The sequence below is a fragment of the Heterocephalus glaber genome, unplaced genomic scaffold (genome assembly GCF_053883595.1).
Source record: "Heterocephalus glaber isolate CG9 unplaced genomic scaffold, H.glaber_assembly_v1.0 deba00001788, whole genome shotgun sequence".
Lineage (NCBI taxonomy): Eukaryota > Metazoa > Chordata > Mammalia > Rodentia > Bathyergidae > Heterocephalus > Heterocephalus glaber.
The window spans coordinates 823,660-844,144 of record NW_028258471.1 but is presented as its reverse complement, the minus strand read 5'-3'; the positions used below and the strand labels follow the sequence as shown (position 1 = coordinate 844,144).

Below are 20,485 nucleotides of genomic sequence, written 5' to 3'. Positions count from 1 at the left end.
GCCCTTCTCACTCTTCCTATTTTGCCTTAGAGCCAGCTGACCAAGGTACTGAATCCTCTGAAACTGTGAACCAAACATGAGCCAAAATAAACCTCATCTCCTTTAAGTTGCAGGTGTTGTCCCAGCAACTAGGAAGTGACTAATACTATAATATCATGCAAGGGCCACTTGTTGAATAGTCAATGTTTTTCATACTGAGTTATTTAAAACATCTATCCCTATGCCCATAACACTCTATTAATTACTATAGCTTTATAATAGGTATTGAAATCTAAGAGAGCCTGTTTTACCCTATTATTGGGCCTTTGTTTTTCTTTATAAAATGTTAGGTCTATTTACCAACTTGTAAGAAAATCCATGAAGGGTTTTGTTTTGCATTTTATTAAACTTATAGAGTAATTTTTGGGAAATGATTCTGGATAGTCATTATTCCTATTCATGAACAGGATTACTCTTCATTTACTTAGATCCATTATTTTTCATCCAATAATATTTTGTAGTTCCTAAACACTTGCACATTTTTTATAGATTTTCTCCTCAGAGTTATCTTTGAGATTTTTGTCATGATGAATGATATTATTTTAGTTTTCAATTGGATATTATTTTATAGGTTTTACACATTGATCTTATAGGCCTAGCTTTTTTGAACCTTTTATTAAACCCACACTTTTTGAAAAATGTAGGCAAGTGAGTCAAAATAAACTTTTTTTAAAAAAAAGTAGGCAAACACAACATCTGGCAATATGAAAAGCTTTATTTTTTACTTCTCTCCAGTTTTTATTCATCTTATTAAATTTACTATTAAATTTTTAATGCAGGAGTTCACATCATCACTGAAACTTATTATCACAGATTGTTTTATTTTTGTGACTACGATGGGAATTTATCTCTGTAGTTTTATGCTTCATTTCCATATTATTAATGTGGTTGAGAATATTTTCACATTTCTTAGTCATCTAGATTTCCTTTCATATGAAATACCATTTAAAGGGGCTGGGGATGTAGCTCAGTGGTGTAATGCCTTCCTGTCATGTGAAAGGTCCTGAGTTCAAGTCCCAGTACCGAAAAAGAAAAGAAATAACATTTAAAGTCTTTTGTTCAAATTTTGATGGGCTATGTTTTCCTGATTCATAAGAATCAATTTAATATTTCAGATACTGACCAGTTATAAGTGTTGCAAATATGTTCTTCTCAATAGTTCTTTATATTTTGATCCTCTAAATAAGTAAGATTATGAGCATGAATTACTATTCCTGTTAGTTTGGCTGTACTTTCTAAAAATGCTCCAAATAAAAGTTATAATAAAAAGAAAATGGGTTGGATATATTAAACAAAAAGATAGTAAAAAAGTAGAGAATTTTGGGCAGAGAAAGCAAGAATAAAAGCATCATAAAATGAAATGAGACAGTAGAAAAGTAAGGAAACTATCTCTATTGGCTAACAGGTCAATTAAAATTTTAAAACTTTATTACAAGTTATTATTAAATATCACTACATGATAGCATTCAATTAAATGCATCACCTAAACAAAACTAATTTAGTATTTACTCTAATGCTGAAAATAGTAAAAATAAACTTCAAGCAATTTAGAGTTAAATACAATGCTACCTAGTTTTCAATATACTAAATTTCATTGAATTTAATTTTGTACAGAATCTACATAAGTAAAGCACACACTCAATAACTATCATTCTACAATTTTGGATCTGTCATGTGTATTAAGAACATCAGGTATGAGATATTCTTGCTGACAAGAATTAGCCCAATTTTAAACAATCTAGTAATTAAAAGTCAAGTTTATTAGCTGTGTGCGGTGGGGCATCCTCATAATCCCAACTACTCAGGAGTCTGAGGCAGGAAGATTGAAAGTTTGAGACCAGCCTGGGTAACTTAGCAAGTCCTTGTTTCAAAATAAATGAGTAAATAAACAGGCCTGAGGATGCATGTAGCTCAGAGGTAGAGTGCTTGCCTCGCACACGTGAGGTCCTGGGTTCAAATCACAGCACAAGAATAAAAACAGTCAAATTACCAGTTTGACCAAAAGGTTTTACAAGATTCTAATCAGTCTCTCCCTCAAATATTACTTCCTTGTATAGGCAAATAACAAGCTAAAATATGAAAAATAGGAAAAGAAAAAAATAAAAAAAAAGATTCAGTTCCGTAAAATAGTAACGAAAATGATTTCCATCTTTATGTTCCAATTAAATCTTTTTTTTTTTTTTTTTTGGTACGGGAGATCGAACTCAGGACCTTGTGCTTATGAGGCAGGCGCGATGCCACTGAGCTAAATCCCTGGCTCTAAATCATATTTTTTACTAAGAATACATTGACAGCACAAAAGTCTTAAATAACTACTTAATATAAGTACCCTTAAGTGCTTAATATTAATAAAACATTAATTTCACAAATATTAATATTAAATATTCAAATATTATTAATAATATACAAATTTTAATATTAATAAAAATACAACAAAAATGTAACCAATAGAAAGCATTTAATATACATTAATCATTTGAATTGCACATTTTTTTCCTTGAAGATTAGAATGGAAATAAAGTATGCATTTTTTCTTGTTTCACAGACCTATGAAAAGTACAAATACAACTGTCACAGAATGAAACAATGTTGTTAAAAGTCCTATATTTAAAAAGAAAACACTTTCTGGATCGGGAATTTAGCTCAGTTGTGCTGCCGCCTGCCTCCCAGGGACAGGGTCCCGAGTTTGATGCCCAATACCAAAAAAAAAAAACCCACACTTTCAATCTTAGACTAAAATAATTTTAAAAAGTGAACCAAGTGCTTATTGATAAGATAAAGGAATTTTAAATAAGAAAAACAAAATGAGTATAACAATATTCTAAGCAAAAATCCTTCTACCACCGATAACACTGTGACATTATTTTCCTGCAGGTACAAACCACTCATGCTAGTTCTGTTACATTAATATTCTTCACAGAACCTATGATGAGTTTTAATTATGAATGTTCATGAAATATCTGAAGACACAGGACCAAATATACCAGGTCCAATGTCAACCAAGTGGTTAAACACTGAAAAAATTTTATGCTAACATAGGCTTGTGTGAACACCTGAGAGCCCTTATAAATGTGTTTATATTAACTGTAATAAGGAAATCACATTCTGATCCCATTTATTTTCTTTTAAAAATTATGTCTAACAAGATTGATTTGCAATTGATGTATGATGGAAATAAAATTCTCATGGTTATAAATAGATGGTATAAAGAAGTGAATTCATGTATATTTCAAATTCTTAGAAAAGAAAATGTCATTTGGGGAGGGATTATGTAGTTGCTTTCCTTAAATAAATCTACAAACTTAAAAGGAAAAAGAATAAATTCATTGATTAAAAAAATAACAAGTTTCAATGAAAAATGATTGAAACAATGTTCAATGTTCATTTAAAAAATATATCAAGGGTATGTCTGGGATTGTTTGGTTTTATTTTCTTTGATGTTGAGTACTTTGTCATCAGTCCTGGCCTGGAAAGAAAAAGAACACACAATTAAAATGCAGGAAGACATTTTAAAAAATAATTTTTCAAATAATTGATTTTTAAAATGTTACCTGACGATTTATAAAAGCAAAATTTAACATCTCCTAAAAATGAGACCCCAAAACATGCTAGTTTCATAGTTAGCATTACAAAAGATACCTACCTTTTTGTTTTTGCTACAGTCTTCTGTACTTTGTTTGACATACCTTTGGAGGTAAGAAACCAAGAAATTCTATAAGCAACATGAAATAACTGAAGAGCTTTATACAAATTTAAAAAGTTAAAACTTATTAAAAATTTCCTTGGTACTATACAGTTCATATTTATACATACTAGATATTGACTTTATAGTATAATTCCTTTTCTTTACTAGTTTTACCAGTATCCACTTCGTTTTATTTTTGGAATATGACCAAGTCATCACTCCCAAAAAACAAATTAGAGAAGCTCTCTAGTTCTGTAAATACAATTAATTTGCCACAGAGTCTTGGTAAATGTTCTCTGAAGAATTTGTTCTTTGATTATTAGATCACTCAGCTCCTTTAACCTGTGAACTCATTCTGTGGTAAATTAAACCCAAACTGGAAGTTTTCCTTACATTCTCAAAAGCTGTTGGCTTCAGTTAATGATAACTTATTGCTAGGCAATTAACATTTTCCTAAATAGCAGCATATACAAACTATCCTCTTAATAGTATGTATCTCAGATTTAATAATCTCATTATTTTTAATAAAATATAATTCTTAGAAAAATCATGTTTTTAATGACTACAAACTCACCAGTACTTCTGGAGCTTTCTTCGGGTTCGTTGATTGTATTAACGCTATCATTTCTCAGTTCTTGGATAATACCTTTATTTAAGCAAACATCCACGTGCTCATTGAATAGGGTAAGATCTGAGGTCTTTTGTTCTAGACTACAAACAGGACAAACCAGAGCTTGGCCAGCTGTCACTTTAAATGACAAAGGTTGGAGGGATTCTTGCCTACTTAATAACCCAACGTCTGCATTTTCCAATGAAACAGTACAAGAAGACTTGCTTGGAAGACTAGAATGCTCCTCTTTGCTGTGCTTTCTCCTTAGAGAGTCTATACTTCTAGCTTTCAGTGAGCTATCTTTAGGCTCTACCAAATCGACACAATCTTCTGAAGTGACTTCTATATTTTTCTGACGGGCCTCATAATCTTGCTTTTCCCAAAGTGAAAAGGAATGATGTGTGTTTTCTTTCTGGTTAACAGCAGAGGTAGCCTGTGAACAAGTGGACACTTTACAGTTCTCACTGACTGAAGGGCAATCGAGACATGCATCTACATGTTTATTAAAGGCCTCCAGACTGATGCTTCCTTGCTCCCTAAAGCAAACAGGACACGTAAATATCATCTGACAGCTATTTGAACTCTCTGATGTTTCTAAATTCTCACTCGTCTTCTTCTTTATAATTTGGAATGGCTGTGATGTCTGTAAATTTTGTTTATCCACAGTTTCACATTTTGATGTGTCTTGGTGGCTCCATTTTGTTTCTGATTGTTTTTTATCAAAAAAACTCTTCTTATGAGATGTTTTTAGAGGTTTTACAAACTGATCTTTATCAGTTCTCTCTTCTATATACTCAGTGGCTGATGGAGCTTGGTTCCCAGCCTGTAAGAAGCCAATGATGCTCCTTTGTTGGTGTTTTTTGTCTTCTTCATTGGGAAAACTAGATATCCGAACACCTAAATAAAACCAATTATAATTAATCAGTTGTAAATTTAACAAAGCCAATTCACTCCTCATGAATAAAAACATTTTATATAATACTGTTTTGACGTCTATACAAAAAGCTGGTTAGGGAGAATAAGCCAACACTAAAGACAGATACAGATTTCTTTTTTTCATTGCCATGCTGGGGCTCAAACTAGGGCATCGTGCATGCTAGGCATGAACTCTACAATCAGTTATACCTCCAGTCCAATATTTTCTTAATTAAAAGATGCTTTTAGCCGGGTGTGGTAGTGTAAGTCTATAATCCCAGCACTCTAGGAGGGTGAGGCAGGAGGCTCACAGTCTGAACACTGCCTGGGTAATTTAGCAACTTATCAAGAGCCTGTCTCAAAATTAAAAAGGCTGGGGATGTAGCTCAGTCTGAAGGCCCTGGGTTCAATCCCCTGTATTGGAGTAGAGCAGGGAGAGGGCTTTTTCAAAGTTCATTTTATGAGTAGAAATTTGCTTTCCTTTATAAAACTGGGTATCATTAAATATCAACATTCTACTAGAGTTGGCATGGTTACATAAGACTCTGAATACAAAATAACTAACTGGAATCAGGTACAGACTCTTCAGCTTTTTTAAAAAATAGACTTTTGTTTTTTAAAGAGCAGTTGTAGGTTTACACCAAAACTGAGCAGACAGTACAGATAATTTCCAAATTTGCTCTGCCTCCATACATGCACAGCTTCCCCTACTTTCAACATCCTGCACCAAAATGGCACATTTGTCACAATGGGTGAACCTACACTCACATCACACTGATACCCCAAAACCACAGTGTACAGCAGAGTTCCCTCTTACACATTCCTGGGGTTTAGACAAATTTATGACATGTATTCACCATTATAGAATTATACAGAATAATTTCACTGCCTAAAAATCTGCTGTGTCTGCTTACTCCTTCCTTCTCTCCAACTCAAACAACCCGTCTTTCTTGTTTGTTTGTTTTTTGGTTTTTGAGACAGGGTCTTGCTATGTAGTTCAAGCTGACTTTAAAGTCACAATGTAGCCCAGGCTGGCCTTGAACCTGTAGTAGTTTTCCTGCCTCAGCTTCCCAAGCGCTGGGATTATAGGTGTGTGCCACCACACCCAGAACCTGATATTTTTATTGTCTCCATTTTTTTTGTCTTTTTCAGAATGGCTTACAAGTGGTACCTCAGTTCACGAACTCAATTTCTCTCCATAAACTGGATGAGAACTGAATCAAATTTTCTCATAAGGTCAACACAACCTAACTATTGAATTTGGTTTGGTTCTCATCCAACTCAGTTTACAACCAGAATAATAAAAAGAACAGAGTTTCTGAACTGAGGTTCCACTGTAGTTGGAATCATATAGATGTAGCCTTTTCAGATAGGCTTCTTTCCTTTAACAATATGCATTTAAGTTTCCTCTATGGCTTGATAGCTCATTTATTTGACATGCTGAATATTATTCTGTTGTCTAGATGTACTATAGTTTATCCATTCACTGAAGCATATCATGGTTGCTTCCAAGTTTCTACAAATACTTGCCTTTGTCTCTTTTAATTAACACTTTATTCAATTGATTTCACTGTATGCTATCTTTCATGTATGAAAGTATGAGTAACGACCAAATCTTAGCAGTAAAGAAGGCATCTGGAGTGCTTATCTACAGAATATACATTCTCTCACACAGTCCATTTCAGAAAAATGGCTTATTTATTTTTATCATGTAGTGGCTAGAGATGTGATTTCCCAGTGTCACAATCTTCTATCTGTAATTCTGAAAATTGTAAGCAACAAGTTATAAACGATGAATGAATAAATGTGACACTATTTAGAGTCTTTTTTTTTTTTTTTTTTTTTTGGGACCAGGGATCAAACTTGGGCCCTTGCACTTTTGAGGTAGGCGCCAGAACCACTGAGCTAAATCCCTGGCACTGACACTATTTAGAGTCTTTACAGTCTGACTTTTTTTGTTTTTCTAGAGAAATATTAATGTTTTTGATCAGGAAGTACTGATCCAGATTCCCAGATTACATGTTTTCTGAAACGTGAAAAATTTTGAATTTTGAAACATATCTTGCCTCAAAGGTACTCGCTTTGGCAGCACATATACTAAAATATCTTACCTCAACGGTTTCAGTGCATAACAAGAGGAAAAGAACAACTTTAATTGGTTTATATCAGAAATAAATTAATGATCTGCTTCACATGCGTCATTCTAAGAATTAAGACAAATGGTAGCAGCACAGCAAAAACTTAGCAAACAAGTTTAAGGAGTAAAATTGTGGTTAGAATGTTTCCAAAGCTAAGTCTTTGGGAAAAATCTAACAGACTTAAGGAAAAACAAGAAAAGAAAAATCATACCCATAAGTCTTAATCTTAAGGGATATGGAAAATCAGCATCAATTTCTGTTCTTAGCAATTCTTTTGCAATGGCAAATATTTCTTCTGTGGTAGAAACAACAGATGAAACTGTAGATGCACGAGTTTTTACTTCAAAATTCACATTCTTCAGTTTAACGGTAACAGTTCGACCCTGTAACATACAAGATACATCATTACATAACACTTTCTAACTTCTAGAAAAGTTACTTATAGATTAGAAAAATTCAAGGTCTTTATGTGCATATAAGAATATGGAAATATCAATTATTTATAAAACATGGTAATGAAAACTGTCATAAAGAATAATTAAAGTCCATAAGTAATGTTAAAACCCTCTTTTTAGCCAATTATTATTACCCTCCCCAACCAAATATAAAGGTATAAATGTCTTTATATAAAGGGCAATGTTAACTGATTGTTTTCTTTTTATTGAATCTGTTTTAGAGGTTAATTCAGTATCTAAAAAGGCAGGAAAAGAAAAATCTTTCTAAAGGTGCCTCTTTGAAAAGGTCTTATGGATAGCTCAACTTGTTGTGTGCCTACTACATCCAGACACTATGCTCAACAATTTATCTGTAAGAGCTCCCTATCCAGTCAGGGTCTTGAGGGTATAGAGTCTCAGCTGCAAATGATAAAAAAGTTTCAGAGATAGATGGTGGTGATAGTCGCTGTACTTAACGCCACTGAACCATACATTTACAGATGGCTAAAATGGTAAATTCTATATTATATACATTTTAGTAGCACCTGGAGGTAGAATTTAATTTTTTTTTGGTACCGGGGATTGAACTCGGGACCTTGCTGGAGGTAGAATTTAATTCCTACCTTCCATCACTTGGGTTAGACTTACTAACTCATTTCCAAAGGAAAAAAATCAGTAACTTCACAATGGAGAAGTCTAGCAAACACTACCTTAACCTAGTGATAAGAGTAACGTCACTCACAATGGGACTGTCACACATTTTCTGACAATATATGATGAGAAAGTCACTTGAACTTTGTGGTATTCTTTCTAAAAGTCTATCACCCTGTTCTAATTGTGAGAAAACCACAGACAAGCCTAGACCAAGGAACATTCTATAGATTATCTGGCCAGTACTCAATACTGTCAAAGTCATGAAAAAGAAGAAAAGAATAGAAAACTGTCACAGACCAGAGACAACTAGGGAGACATGACAACTAAATGGGTTGAACCCTGGGGAACAGAGAGAGGTAATTAATAGAAAAACAAGTAAAATCCAAAAGGAGCCTGAATTTTAGTTAACAAAAATGCATATAACATCACTTTCTTTTGACGATGTACTAAACGTTAATAATTGAGGAAATTGGGTGAGGGGTATACTGGAAATCTCTATTCTTTTTGTAACTTTTCTGTAAATCTATGATTCTATAATTAAAAGTTTATTTAAATATTTTAAAGAACTCTTTATACTTGAGGTATGACAAAGAGTGTAAGAAAAATGTTCATCAGATATCCCAATTTTTTGTAACAAAATTTTAATGCTTTTGTATTATACTTTGTAATAACACCACCTCTGATTTGGGAGTGTTGGGAAGTATGTACTAAACATGGACTGCTGTGAGGGAAGATTATCAAACAGAAAGTGGAAAGCACTCCAGGCTTTCATTCTCAATGTGTTCAGCCACCTGGATTAAAGCCCTGAAACAAAATACCTATTCTAGAAGCTCATTATCTACATGAGAAAAACATGATAGGATGGTTGGGAGGAAATCTTTAAAATATGAGTACAGTTCTAGGGAAATCTTTCTCTGCCTTTTTCTCTGATGCCAATATAACTGATTCTGCACCTATTCAAACACACACATTTTTGAAAACTAAGAGAATACCTTTAGTCCTTCTTTCTGGAGATCTTGGGCAAGTTCCCTGCAAAGTTCCTGGCACAAATCGTACTGTTCTTCTGCTTTGTTTATCTCATTAAATGTCCTACAGAGACAAGAATGATTTTACTGCACAAAGAAAACTGTAACTCAGAACACTCTGGGAACAATATGGTACATTTAAATAGTCATTCAGATATACTTTCTGCAACACAAAATAAATTTTCAGATGAACTGAGAGATAATTTTTAAATGTATGGTTTACATAGAAAATAGAAAACAATTTGGATAGGTTAACTGATCAGTAAAGGAGAAATTTTATGCTGCTGCTCTCTCTCCATAATATTTTTTTAAATGATTAAAGTCACCAATACATAGCCCTAACACCCCTAGAACTTATAACACTTAAGGTATATATTTATATAAATTCTGGTACAGAAGACTATCTTAGGAAAGTAACAAATGAGAACGCCATTTCAATTACTGCACATGTTTCTTAGTGCAGAAATATCTTCAAGTAGATTTAAGGTGTTGGTTCACAGTATGTAGGCAGCGTTGTCTAATAGACAGCTGGAAATAGAGGGCTGGTAAAAATGTAGCAACTTTGAATTCATCTTCAAAGGAATGTTGAAAGAAGTAGAGAGGATATTAAGATTAGGGAGGAAGACACTAAAGAGAGATCAGAGTGACTAGTACCGTGAAGTGTCCCTTCTAACCTTATCTGCAGTTTTTCTGTTCGCCCTAGTGGCAACCAATGTTGCCAGCTTTTTTTCTAAGTTGATAATCTCTATTTCACAAAAATACACAGATACAATTAACACAAGAATCCACACGTTCTACGGTTTCTAAATATTTACCCACTAATTGTTTTTGCGAGAGGCTGTTGTCCTTCATGGTTCACAGAAGGTTTAGATGCTTGACATTTGGTTTGGTTTTTTTTCGGTACTGGGGATCGAACTCGGGTCCTTGCATTTGAGCAGCAGGCAGCAAAACCACTGAGCTAAGTCCCCGGCCGATGCTTGATATTTGTGACAGCCCAACTTTTCTTCCTTTCTATCCAGCAAGTTAGTTTTTCAGAAGTCTTGCTGGATGTTTTCTTTGTTTGCCTCCCCAGTGTGAGGCATTAAGAGGGTTGAAAACATCTGACTTTGAGAATGATTAGAGTTAGACAAGATCATCAGGGTGGAGCCTCCAGGGTTGAATTCTGGTGGCTTTATAAGGAGAGGGAGAGGGGCCAGAACAGACACATGTGTGCTCCCCGCATTTTGCCCTGTATTGGCCAGCACTGCCCTGGAGCACTTAGGCTATCAGTAGATGTGAACCCTCATACTTTCACCCCAAGGGTAACGGACCCTTTTTTCTTTGTAAAGAAAAAAACCTTCAGCCATTTGGCTACAGGAATAGACAGGAAGAACTCAGGACCTTGAGCTTAAGAGGCAGGTGGCAGAACCACTGAGCTAAATCCTGGGCCCCCAAGGGTCTTTATTAGAAGAAAGCAAGAGCTCAGAGTTAGAGAAAGAGAAGATGCTGGCTGGAGCTCTGGGGCAATGCAAGTAATCTTCAGAAGCCCTTGGTAAAGAAATGAATTCTTGCCTAGAGCCTGTAGAAGGAATGCAGCCTGGCGGACAACTTGATTTTAGGATTTCTGACCTTCAGAATGTAAGAGAATAAATTCTTGTTGTTTTAAACCACTAAATTTGTAGTAATTTGTTACAACAGCAATAAGAAAGTAATACATGCCTGTGCCGCTACCATTGTTTTGCCAAAAGAGTATGCTAAACTTCATCAGTGAATAATGCTACCTCAAGGAGCTTTTGATATTTTTTTTTCATCACAAATGAAAAGGGAAATATTTCTACGTATTTTAAGGGCCATTTTAATTTCCTGTTCTGTTAGCTAATTAGATCTTTGTTCATTTTTTCCTACTAATACAGTGGGTGCTTTCTTATTGATTATGAGTTCTTTACATATTAGAGTAGGGTTTTTTCCTTACCGGGGATTGAACCCACCCATAGAAGACAGCTCTTTGTGTGTGATTATGAATTGCATCCTCTTTCTCTTCTATTCCATATCAAAATTCATGAAAGTGGAAAATATATTCTTGTATGTCTAATAGTCATTGTTATGGCTTGTGTTTAGATGTCCTCCCAAAGCCTTAGCAGTCACAGGTGGGGCTTTTTCTGGAATTGATTCATGGTGCAATGCTAGGGCCAAGGGCACTAGGACTAAGAGTGTGAGTGCTACCCACCCTAAGTAGTCTGCATAAGATAGAAGGGGCAGGGCTCCTCTTTCCTCCCTAGCTTTTGCTGTCTTCCGCGCCATGAACTGTTGCTTCTCTGCCACCCTGCCTCGGAGCCAGCCGATTATGGACTGAAACCTCTACAAACCATGAGCTAAATAAACCTTTCCTCTTTTAACTTTGGATGTCAGGTATTTTGTCTCAGCAATGAGAAAAGCAACTAACACAGTGTTCTTAGTAATAAAACATAAAAATAGAACAAAAATTCATTAAATTGGACAATACTATCTTCCTTCAGATGAGTCTTTCCAGTCTCTTTCTCTGATTGCTTTTATGTCACTGCCTAAACCAGCGATTTTTATCAAGCCATTTATTGTGTTGTCTTATAAAAGTCATTCAGCTTTTCTGATCACAAATAATAAATATGAACACAACCTTCCACTAGGTCAGTAGTTCTTCAGTGTCTTATGGGACTTTGCTGCTTTGAAGAAATAATTGAGGGGCTTTTCAAAAATAATAGCTTTCTGGGCCAGGGATTTAGTTCAGTGGTTCAGGTGCCTACCTTGAAAGTGCAATGTCCCAAGTTTGATCCCCCGGTACCAAAAAAAAAAAAAAAAAAATAGCTTTCCTCAAACAAAATTCCATCATGTTCTCATTTGATTTCCAACAAACATTGTAAGTAGATGATCTCTAAACTAAATGATCTCTAAGCTGTCTTTTACCAATAATATTCTTTAATTTCAGTGACACTTTTGCAAAAATTAATCTAAAAATTAGTTCAAACTAGCATTAATTATGAACAATTAAAAATAACACAGCATTACCTCTCAACACTCATACTTTTCCTTTCTCCATCCCTTGAAAACAGAACAAAAGAAGTCTTTACTTTCTTTCTCAAAGAAGATTGAGTTACTTTTGGTCAAACAAGAGGATTTAAGATATTATTACCCTTCAGACATCTCAATTTTTTAATTAAAATCTGTAATTTAAAACTATGAGGTTTTTCTTTTCAATCTAAAAATAAAAAGACAGATAAGATGTTAATATGATTACATATGTCATGGATCAAGTCTATATGTATTGAAGAAAACAAATTTAAAAATAGGTAGATGCTATAAGTTGCCTCTATTAAAACTAAGAGACAGTAGTGTAACAGTTTACAGTTATAAGACATAATTAAATTTTAAATAATATCAATTGTCTAGTTTTGTGGCTAGTATATAACTTCTCTCACATATAAGCCAATTCACTATTCATGTACAGTACTCTAAAACCTCAGTCAGAATTTGGAACAGCGCAGTTGGGTGAAGATTAGAAACCTGAACCAACTAGTTTGGCTGTGTCCTAGCTTTTTTGAAAGGGTAACTGCAACCAAAAAGTTGAAATGATAGGTAGATTATTCATTTTCCAAATAGTGAATATACTATGACTTAAACACTGTCCTAGAGCTAGGGGATAGAGGAATGAAAAGACCACATGCCTCCCCTTAAGAGACTTACATCCCAATGGAACAAAACAGATAAAAAAAATATAGAAGTAAATACAGAATGTGTTAGAAGAGAAGTAATGCTCAGATTAAAAAACAAAGCAGAGTTGGAGAGCAGAGACTATGGACTGGGGGAAAGGATGGCCTTCTGTTTTATATTATCACAAATTACATATAAATTTCTCTTAAAAGCCTTACCTGAATCTCTAAGATCAGAACTAACTATATTACTTTCAAGCACTATGGAAATAAAAAAAATAACTTTTAGATTAAAAAAGTTTTGTTTCCTACTTTCCTTAAACACTAGATTATTTAGTGTGCTGTGATGTTTTTATCTTTCAATATATCCATTCAAGATCGAAGTCATATAACTGCACACACAGAAGGAAGCTCCCCGGCCACCATCCCAAGCTCCTAGGGCAAAGAAGGTGAGCCGGTCCCAGAACCTGGAAGGAAGCTCCCCCCGCACCATCCCAAGCTCCCAGGGCAGAGAAGCTGAGCCGGTCCCAGCACCTGGAAGGAAGCTCCCCAGCTGCCATCCCAAGCTCCTGGGGCAGAGAAGGTGAGCCACACGGGTGCCAGAAGCATCCCCCCCCGCCCCCCCGTGGAAATGAGAAGACACGTAAACAAGTCTCAAAAACATACTTCTGGATCAACTACAGCAACCCCAAAGGGAAACGAGATGAAACAATCTGATACTCAACCACCTGGATTCTCTGAACTGGCAATAAAAGAGGATCTGGGAAAAATGAAATTAGAGATAATTTCTCAGATAACAGCAAAGATTTTGCTCATGGTGCAAGACATGATTAATAAATCTAGAGAGGGGCTGGGGATTTAGCTCAGTGGTTTCACCGCATGCTGCGCAAGCACAAGGACCCGAGTTCGATTCCCAGTGCAAAAAAAAAAAATCTAGAGAGGACACAGATAAAAAAAATAGAGGAGCTGAGGAACATGATGGAATCCCAACATAGGATACAAATGGAATCCATAAAACAGATGCAAACAGATTTCCAGGAGATTAAAAACTCCATTGAAAGTCTGTGCAGCAGAATGAACCAATGTGAGGATAGAATTTCAGATATAGAAGAAAAGATTGCCAATTAGTGACCAGGAAAGGAAAAATTGCTTTAAAATTGTAAAGGAACACGAGAAATCAATCTAGCAGCTGCTAAACGATGCAAAGAAGAATAACATAAGACTGATTGGAGTCAAGGAAGAAAGAGGAGAGAGTGCAGATGACATAAAAAAACTCTTCACAGAAGTGATGGCAGAAAACTTCCCAAGCAGAGGAAAAGAACTTGACATACAGATAAGTGAGGCATATAGGACTCCAGCTAGCCTTGATCAAAAAAAATTTACACATAGGCATATAATAGTTAGGATTCCAGAAATCCAACAGAAGAATAAAATTCTACAAGCAGTGACAGAAAAGAAACAAATCACATACAAAGGAAAGCCCATCAGAATCACAGCAGACTTCTCAATGCAAACCCTCAAGGCAAGAAGAGCTTGGAGTGATGTATTTCAAGCCCTAAAGGAAAAGAGCCTCCAACCCAGACTGATGTACCCTACAAAACTATCTTTCAAAATGGATGGAGAAATAAGATACTTTCATGATAAAGAGCACCTCAGGAACTTCATGAATATCAAACCAGCACTCCAAAAAATTTTAGACAATACCCTAGGAAAAGACAATGAAGATCACAACCCCAGGAAACCCAGCAGAATGAATCCACTGGGCGTGACAAATTAAACACAAAGGGGGAGAATCCAACAAAAAGAAAAAGTCATGACAAGGTTTTTAAAACTTTTAACTTTGTCTCCCTAATGAGTGAATAATTCAATCCTGTTATTGTACTGATTAGTATTTTTCTGATTCTGGAGTTGCACACCTTTCCTTGTGCTATACTGGCTATTTATCATCTTCTTATGTCTACTTTTTAATTGGGTTGGCTATTAATGAGCTCTAAGAATTCTTTATATATTCTGGTCATAGGTTATATGCATTGCAAATATGGTCTGTTTAAGGCCTACTTTTCATTTTAATGATGTCATTTAAAGTTCTAAATTTTGATGGAATCTCATTTATCAATTTTTTTCTTTATACATCATGTCTTTTGTATCCTAGGTAGTTCTTGCCTACCCTGAATTCATAAACATTTTCCCTTATAATTTCTTCTTAAAGTTTTATACTTTTAGGCTTTCTTATTTAGGTTCATAGATCCCTTCAAGTTATTTTTATGTATGGAAATAAAGGGTTGAGGTTAATTTTTTATATACGGATACCAGGTGTTCTAGTGCCGTTTGCTGAAAACACTATCTCTTCCTCGGCTCCTGAATTGAGTTTATATTCTATAAAATGCTAATGTTAAATAATCTTTCAAAGCTCAGTGGACCATATATGTGTGGTTCTATTTCTAGATTCTCTGTTTTATTCCAATGATCTATATGTCTTTCCTTATACCAACACTGCCTTGATTACTGTAGCTTTAGACGAAGTCTTAAAATTAGGTACTAAACGTCTTCCAACACTGTTTTTTTTGTTGTTGTTTTTTTTAACTTTTCTAGGTCCTTTGTACTCCTACATAATTTTTAAATTTCAATATCCAATTCTTCATTTATAGCAAGTATACACAGACCTGAATTTTTATATATACTTCATGTTTTCTAATCCTGCTAAATTCAAATACAAATTCTAGGGGCTCCTAGAGATTTCTTAGTATTTTCTCTGTAGATGATCATTTCATCTACATATAAAGATTTTGCTTCTACCTTGCCAATCCTATCCTAATTGTGTCATTTTATTGCCAGACTATTTTGGTGGGGCCTAGGTTTCAAAGTTTAATGGACAGATAAAGAGTAAGCATATCTGCCCTTGTTCCCCGCCTTAAGGAGAAAGCATTGTATCTTCTCCATTCATATAAGGCATTCTCGCTGGAAGTATGGAGTATATGTCTTTAATCTGTTGACTTCTGAGGGTGGATCTTCCAATGTTGAACCAACACTGTCATCCTTATAACAAAACCACTTTCTACACACTGCCAGATCTGACTTCTAATAGTTTGTTTTGTTAAACAAATTTCTATCTGTGTTCATACTTTTTTCTTCTATTATCTTTATCCAGTTTTAGGATTAGCACAATGTTGATTTCCTAAAATGAGGGGAGAAGTGTTCCTTCTTTTTTCTGCTTTAATTGTTTGATATAATTTATCAGTTAAAATGTATATGAGCCTGATGTTGTCATATAGGTAGGTTTTCAAGCTAGGAATATACTTTCTTTAATAGGTGCTATTCAAATTTTATATTTCCTCCAGAGTCAGTTTCATTAATTTGTCTTCCAAGGTACTTCTTAGAAGTTGTCCAATTTATTTCAAAACAGATTTTTGAAATATGCTTTCTATATCCTTTTAAATTCTGTAAAATCTTTGGTAATGTCTCCTAGATTTTGATATTGTAATTTAAAAACTGTATAACTGATATTGTGTAACAGGAAGAAAAGGTCTAAAGGTGCAGGGGAAGTGGGAGCAGTAGGGGAAAGGAAAAAAGGGAAAAGAAAAAATATGAGAAAAGAAAAAAATGGAAACAGAGTCTTTGCAAATAGGGAAGGGTGGAGGGGGTGAAGGGAGGGCAGGGGAAGGCGAAAAAAATGAGAATCAAGATACTCATGTAATGGTACAAGATCCCAATGATGAATATAACTGTATTTTATACTGAAAATGTACCAATAAACTTAATGGGAAATTAAAAAAAAAAAAAACAACTGTGCTCGCAAAATAACGAAGAGCAGAAAGAGATGAGACTGGTAATACAAGCCTTGCAATCTGTCAGATTTAGCAGGCTTACTTGTTTAACCAATTTTATAGGCATTCTCAGTGATTTTATTATTGTCCTTTAGTGCAAAAATGTAAAAGAATCATTTTGAGGGAAAGCTGACAGGATGATGACAAAATTGTAAAAATAGTACTCAGTTAACGTTCATGATTCCTATTCTTTTTTTTTTGGTACCAGGGATCGAACTTGGGACCTTGCGCTTGTGAGGCAGGTGGCAGAACTACCGAGCTAAATCCCCAGCCTTGATTCCGATTCTTTTTAATTCCCTCCTTTTCATTTATCTCCAATGTTTACCCTTCTAGCTACAGGTTACCTCTTTTTAAAAACTAGATGGAAAAGTGACTGAAAGAAAACCCAGGGCCTTTTCTTTACCTGTTCCCTCAAGGCCTCTTCTCGGCTCCCTTAGGGCTCTACCTCTATGACCTCTGCCAACCCCCACAGTTTCTATGCCCTCATTCTGCTTTATTTTCTTATTATTCATTTGGTTATTTCCTATCCCTTTGTCCTCCTCACAGTTACTATCCCTAGTACCTAGAGGAGTGTCTAACACAAAGTACTCAGTGTTAAGTGAATGAATCATCTATACATTTGGAAAAGAAATGAAATATAGCTAGTTCATTAAGGCTTTCAAATAATCCTTATGTCTCCTTGTTTAAAGAGTGAATTATGGAATATAAGCCATATTTCTTCCCCCAATAACCTGACCACCTATGTTTCTCTGATGTTTTGAACAAAGAACAAGGCAGGGATAGAAAAGGAAATAAGTACTGTTCCCCTTGTCCATCTACCCAACTGCTGAAGTCAACAACCTAGGATTGACTCTTACTCTTTTTTCCCTTCCTATTCATATCCAATCTGCTGATCTTAGTCTAAACATTACATCTGGAATTAAACTAGTCTAAAAGAATTTTACAACATTCTATTTTTATAGCCTTGATCTCAATGGCTAAAACTGATATTGCAGCGAGTGATAAAAGAAAAGCAGAATGACTATATATGCAAATACCTTGCCAGGTGGGTTGAACCTAGGCCCAGAGAAATATGAAGAAAATAATGCCAAGATGTTTCAGAGAAAAGGAGAGAAAGCAATGCCCTCTGTTGGTAGAGTTCTGTACAAGTAATAATTCCAAGGGCCTTCAACATTTTCTCTGTAACTTTTCCTATTCCAGAAACCTAGAAGAAAATCAATATTTATTATTAGTAGGTTTTTAAAAAATTAAGGTCAGAACTGAAATGATAATCTTATAGCTCTTACAATCAATGAAAGGTATGAATCTTCATAAGTCATGTAAGAAAATTGTGTTTATTATTTTTGGTCACATTTCCAAAGTATCATTCCATGAAATTTTTGAAGACATTAAAAAAGGAGTTCTGTGGGCATATAAACTTAAGAAATGGTAGGGTAAACAATGTAAATGGAACTTTTTACTGTAAGATTTATGAGCCTTTAGTATACCAACATATACAAAGTAAGCCACCCAAGGGTGGTAGACTCCAAAGTTATTTGATCTCAGAGTTTTTTTTAATTGGATATCCATTTGTACCTTGAAAAACAGGTTAGAAAACACTATTGTACACCTACATCTTACATGTATTATCCAGTAATTATATACATTGTATACTTTGATAAAGCCCTTTTACTGAGCATTCAAAAATCTTTCATTTAAATCCATCCATGTGAATAAATGAATGAAAGCAAGCCCTAGACCATCATATAGTGTATAGTACAGTTACTGTAAAAAAATAAGTGATATGTACAGAAAAATCTAGCTCTAAAGAATTAATAAAATATATCTTTTGGGAATCTGAGGGATAATTTTAATCATTTTAAAGCTGGTAAAGTACTGTGGCCTACATTTTGTCAAAAACAATAAAAATTCTAAATGCCTTTTAAGTATCATATCTATTTATCCGGTAGAAATTCGGACTTGAGGACCAAGAAAGTATATTAAGTTAGAGTTGAAAGTACTCTTGCAAGTATACTTTTATTTCCTTTCTCCTTGGCAAGAGTCCACTTAAAAGTCCATCATCTATTATTTTCTTTTTACTGTGTTTTTCTTTGGTACTGGGGATCGAACTCGGGACCTTGTGCTTGCAAAGCAGGCTGCAGAACCACTGAGCTAAATCCCCAGCCCACATCTATTACTTTCTTAAAATTTTCCCACAAATAAGCTTCACAAACCTTACTTTAAGGATTTCACAGAAAGATTTTTTTCAAGTTTCTATTCAACCACCCATTATAGTTCTTGCCTGTTGCCTAGTGTTTTAAATATTTTCAGCAAAGAACAATTATCATCAGCTTAGCTTCTCTTTAGAATTCAAAGTACATATACAAATGCTACATTTTATATAAAATCTCACCTTTCGAATGGGTAAGTCTTTGATGAAGTCCATCACAGCTTGTCTGCTGGGGAGAATTTGGTATTGTCCATTTGGTTTATTCTTATCACTGCATACTTTTGCTAACATTGTGTTGGGAGCAATGCCTTAAAATAAGAACACTGTAATGACTTCAAAAATTTGTATGTATGACTTTTAATTATGTGATGATAAAAAAATGTTTAAACACAAATAATACAAAATGATGCATAATGCTACTAGATAACATATGATTGCCATCTATCTCCCCAGGTCTTGCAATGGTTTTAGGAAAAGGAATTGTGTCAGTTATGGTAGGAGAAATGAGGAATATTTAATTCTCCACAATATTTTAAAATCTAAGAGTAATTTCTGGGCTGAGTAATATTAAGTGTTACTAGTTTACGTATTAACTTTAGAATACATACAGGGTTCTTTTGCAATGGCTTTGTATCTACTTTTTAGAAAAGATCCAGAATACAGTTTAGGACACATGTTTACTCTTTGAAAAGGGTTTTTTGTATAAATTAACCTCATAAAAAAATATCAAAGATTCTGGGTTGCAATATATTTGAGACAATGATAATAAAATTTTTCATCCTTTGTGTTATTCACAGAGCAAATTATTGCTTTTCAGAAAGCTGTTTTATAATTTCTAGGAGTCTTAATGACTAAGGTAATTTGAAATAAGTACACACAAATATATTCATTAAACATATCAGGTTAATTTTTATATCTATCTTCCTAAAATTTATTACACAACTCTCATGCTTTGGTAGAGAAAAGATTAACCCAACCATAATATGGCTTTTACAGCATAATTCAGGATCCTCATGATGAAGATCAGTTATTATGCTAAGACGTAATGATGCCCTTATGGGTTAATGACATATGAAAAGCTATTTTGCCTTTTATTAGATGGTTCTAAATTGCTATAGTGCTAGCTGATGGGTTTGTTTGCATTTTCTGGTTTGTTTTTGCTTTTTTTGTATGTGGTAGTGGAGACTGAACCCAGGGTCTGCACTGAGCTACATCCCCAGACCCTTTTCTATTTTTTATTATGAGACAGGTCTTGCTAAGTCACTAAATCGCCCAGGCTGGACTCAAACC

General features: G+C 34.5%; 1 protein-coding gene across 1 annotated transcript in view; it reads right to left on the bottom strand.

The window, feature by feature from the left end:
• Nucleotides 1-3,248: 3,248 nt before the first annotated feature.
• The window catches only part of Polk (DNA polymerase kappa), a gene marked incomplete at its 5' end in the record, with an annotated part of 39,274 nt that continues 22,037 nt past the window's right edge, over nucleotides 3,249-20,485 (bottom strand). Inside the window, 8 exon segments of the mRNA XM_087203178.1 lie at nucleotides 3,249-3,505; nucleotides 3,683-3,725; nucleotides 4,299-5,231; nucleotides 7,599-7,770; nucleotides 9,468-9,564; nucleotides 12,522-12,554; nucleotides 18,024-18,190; nucleotides 19,379-19,503. Coding sequence (XP_087059304.1) covers nucleotides 3,421-3,505; nucleotides 3,683-3,725; nucleotides 4,299-5,231; nucleotides 7,599-7,770; nucleotides 9,468-9,564; nucleotides 12,522-12,554; nucleotides 18,024-18,190; nucleotides 19,379-19,503 — 1,655 coding nt within the window.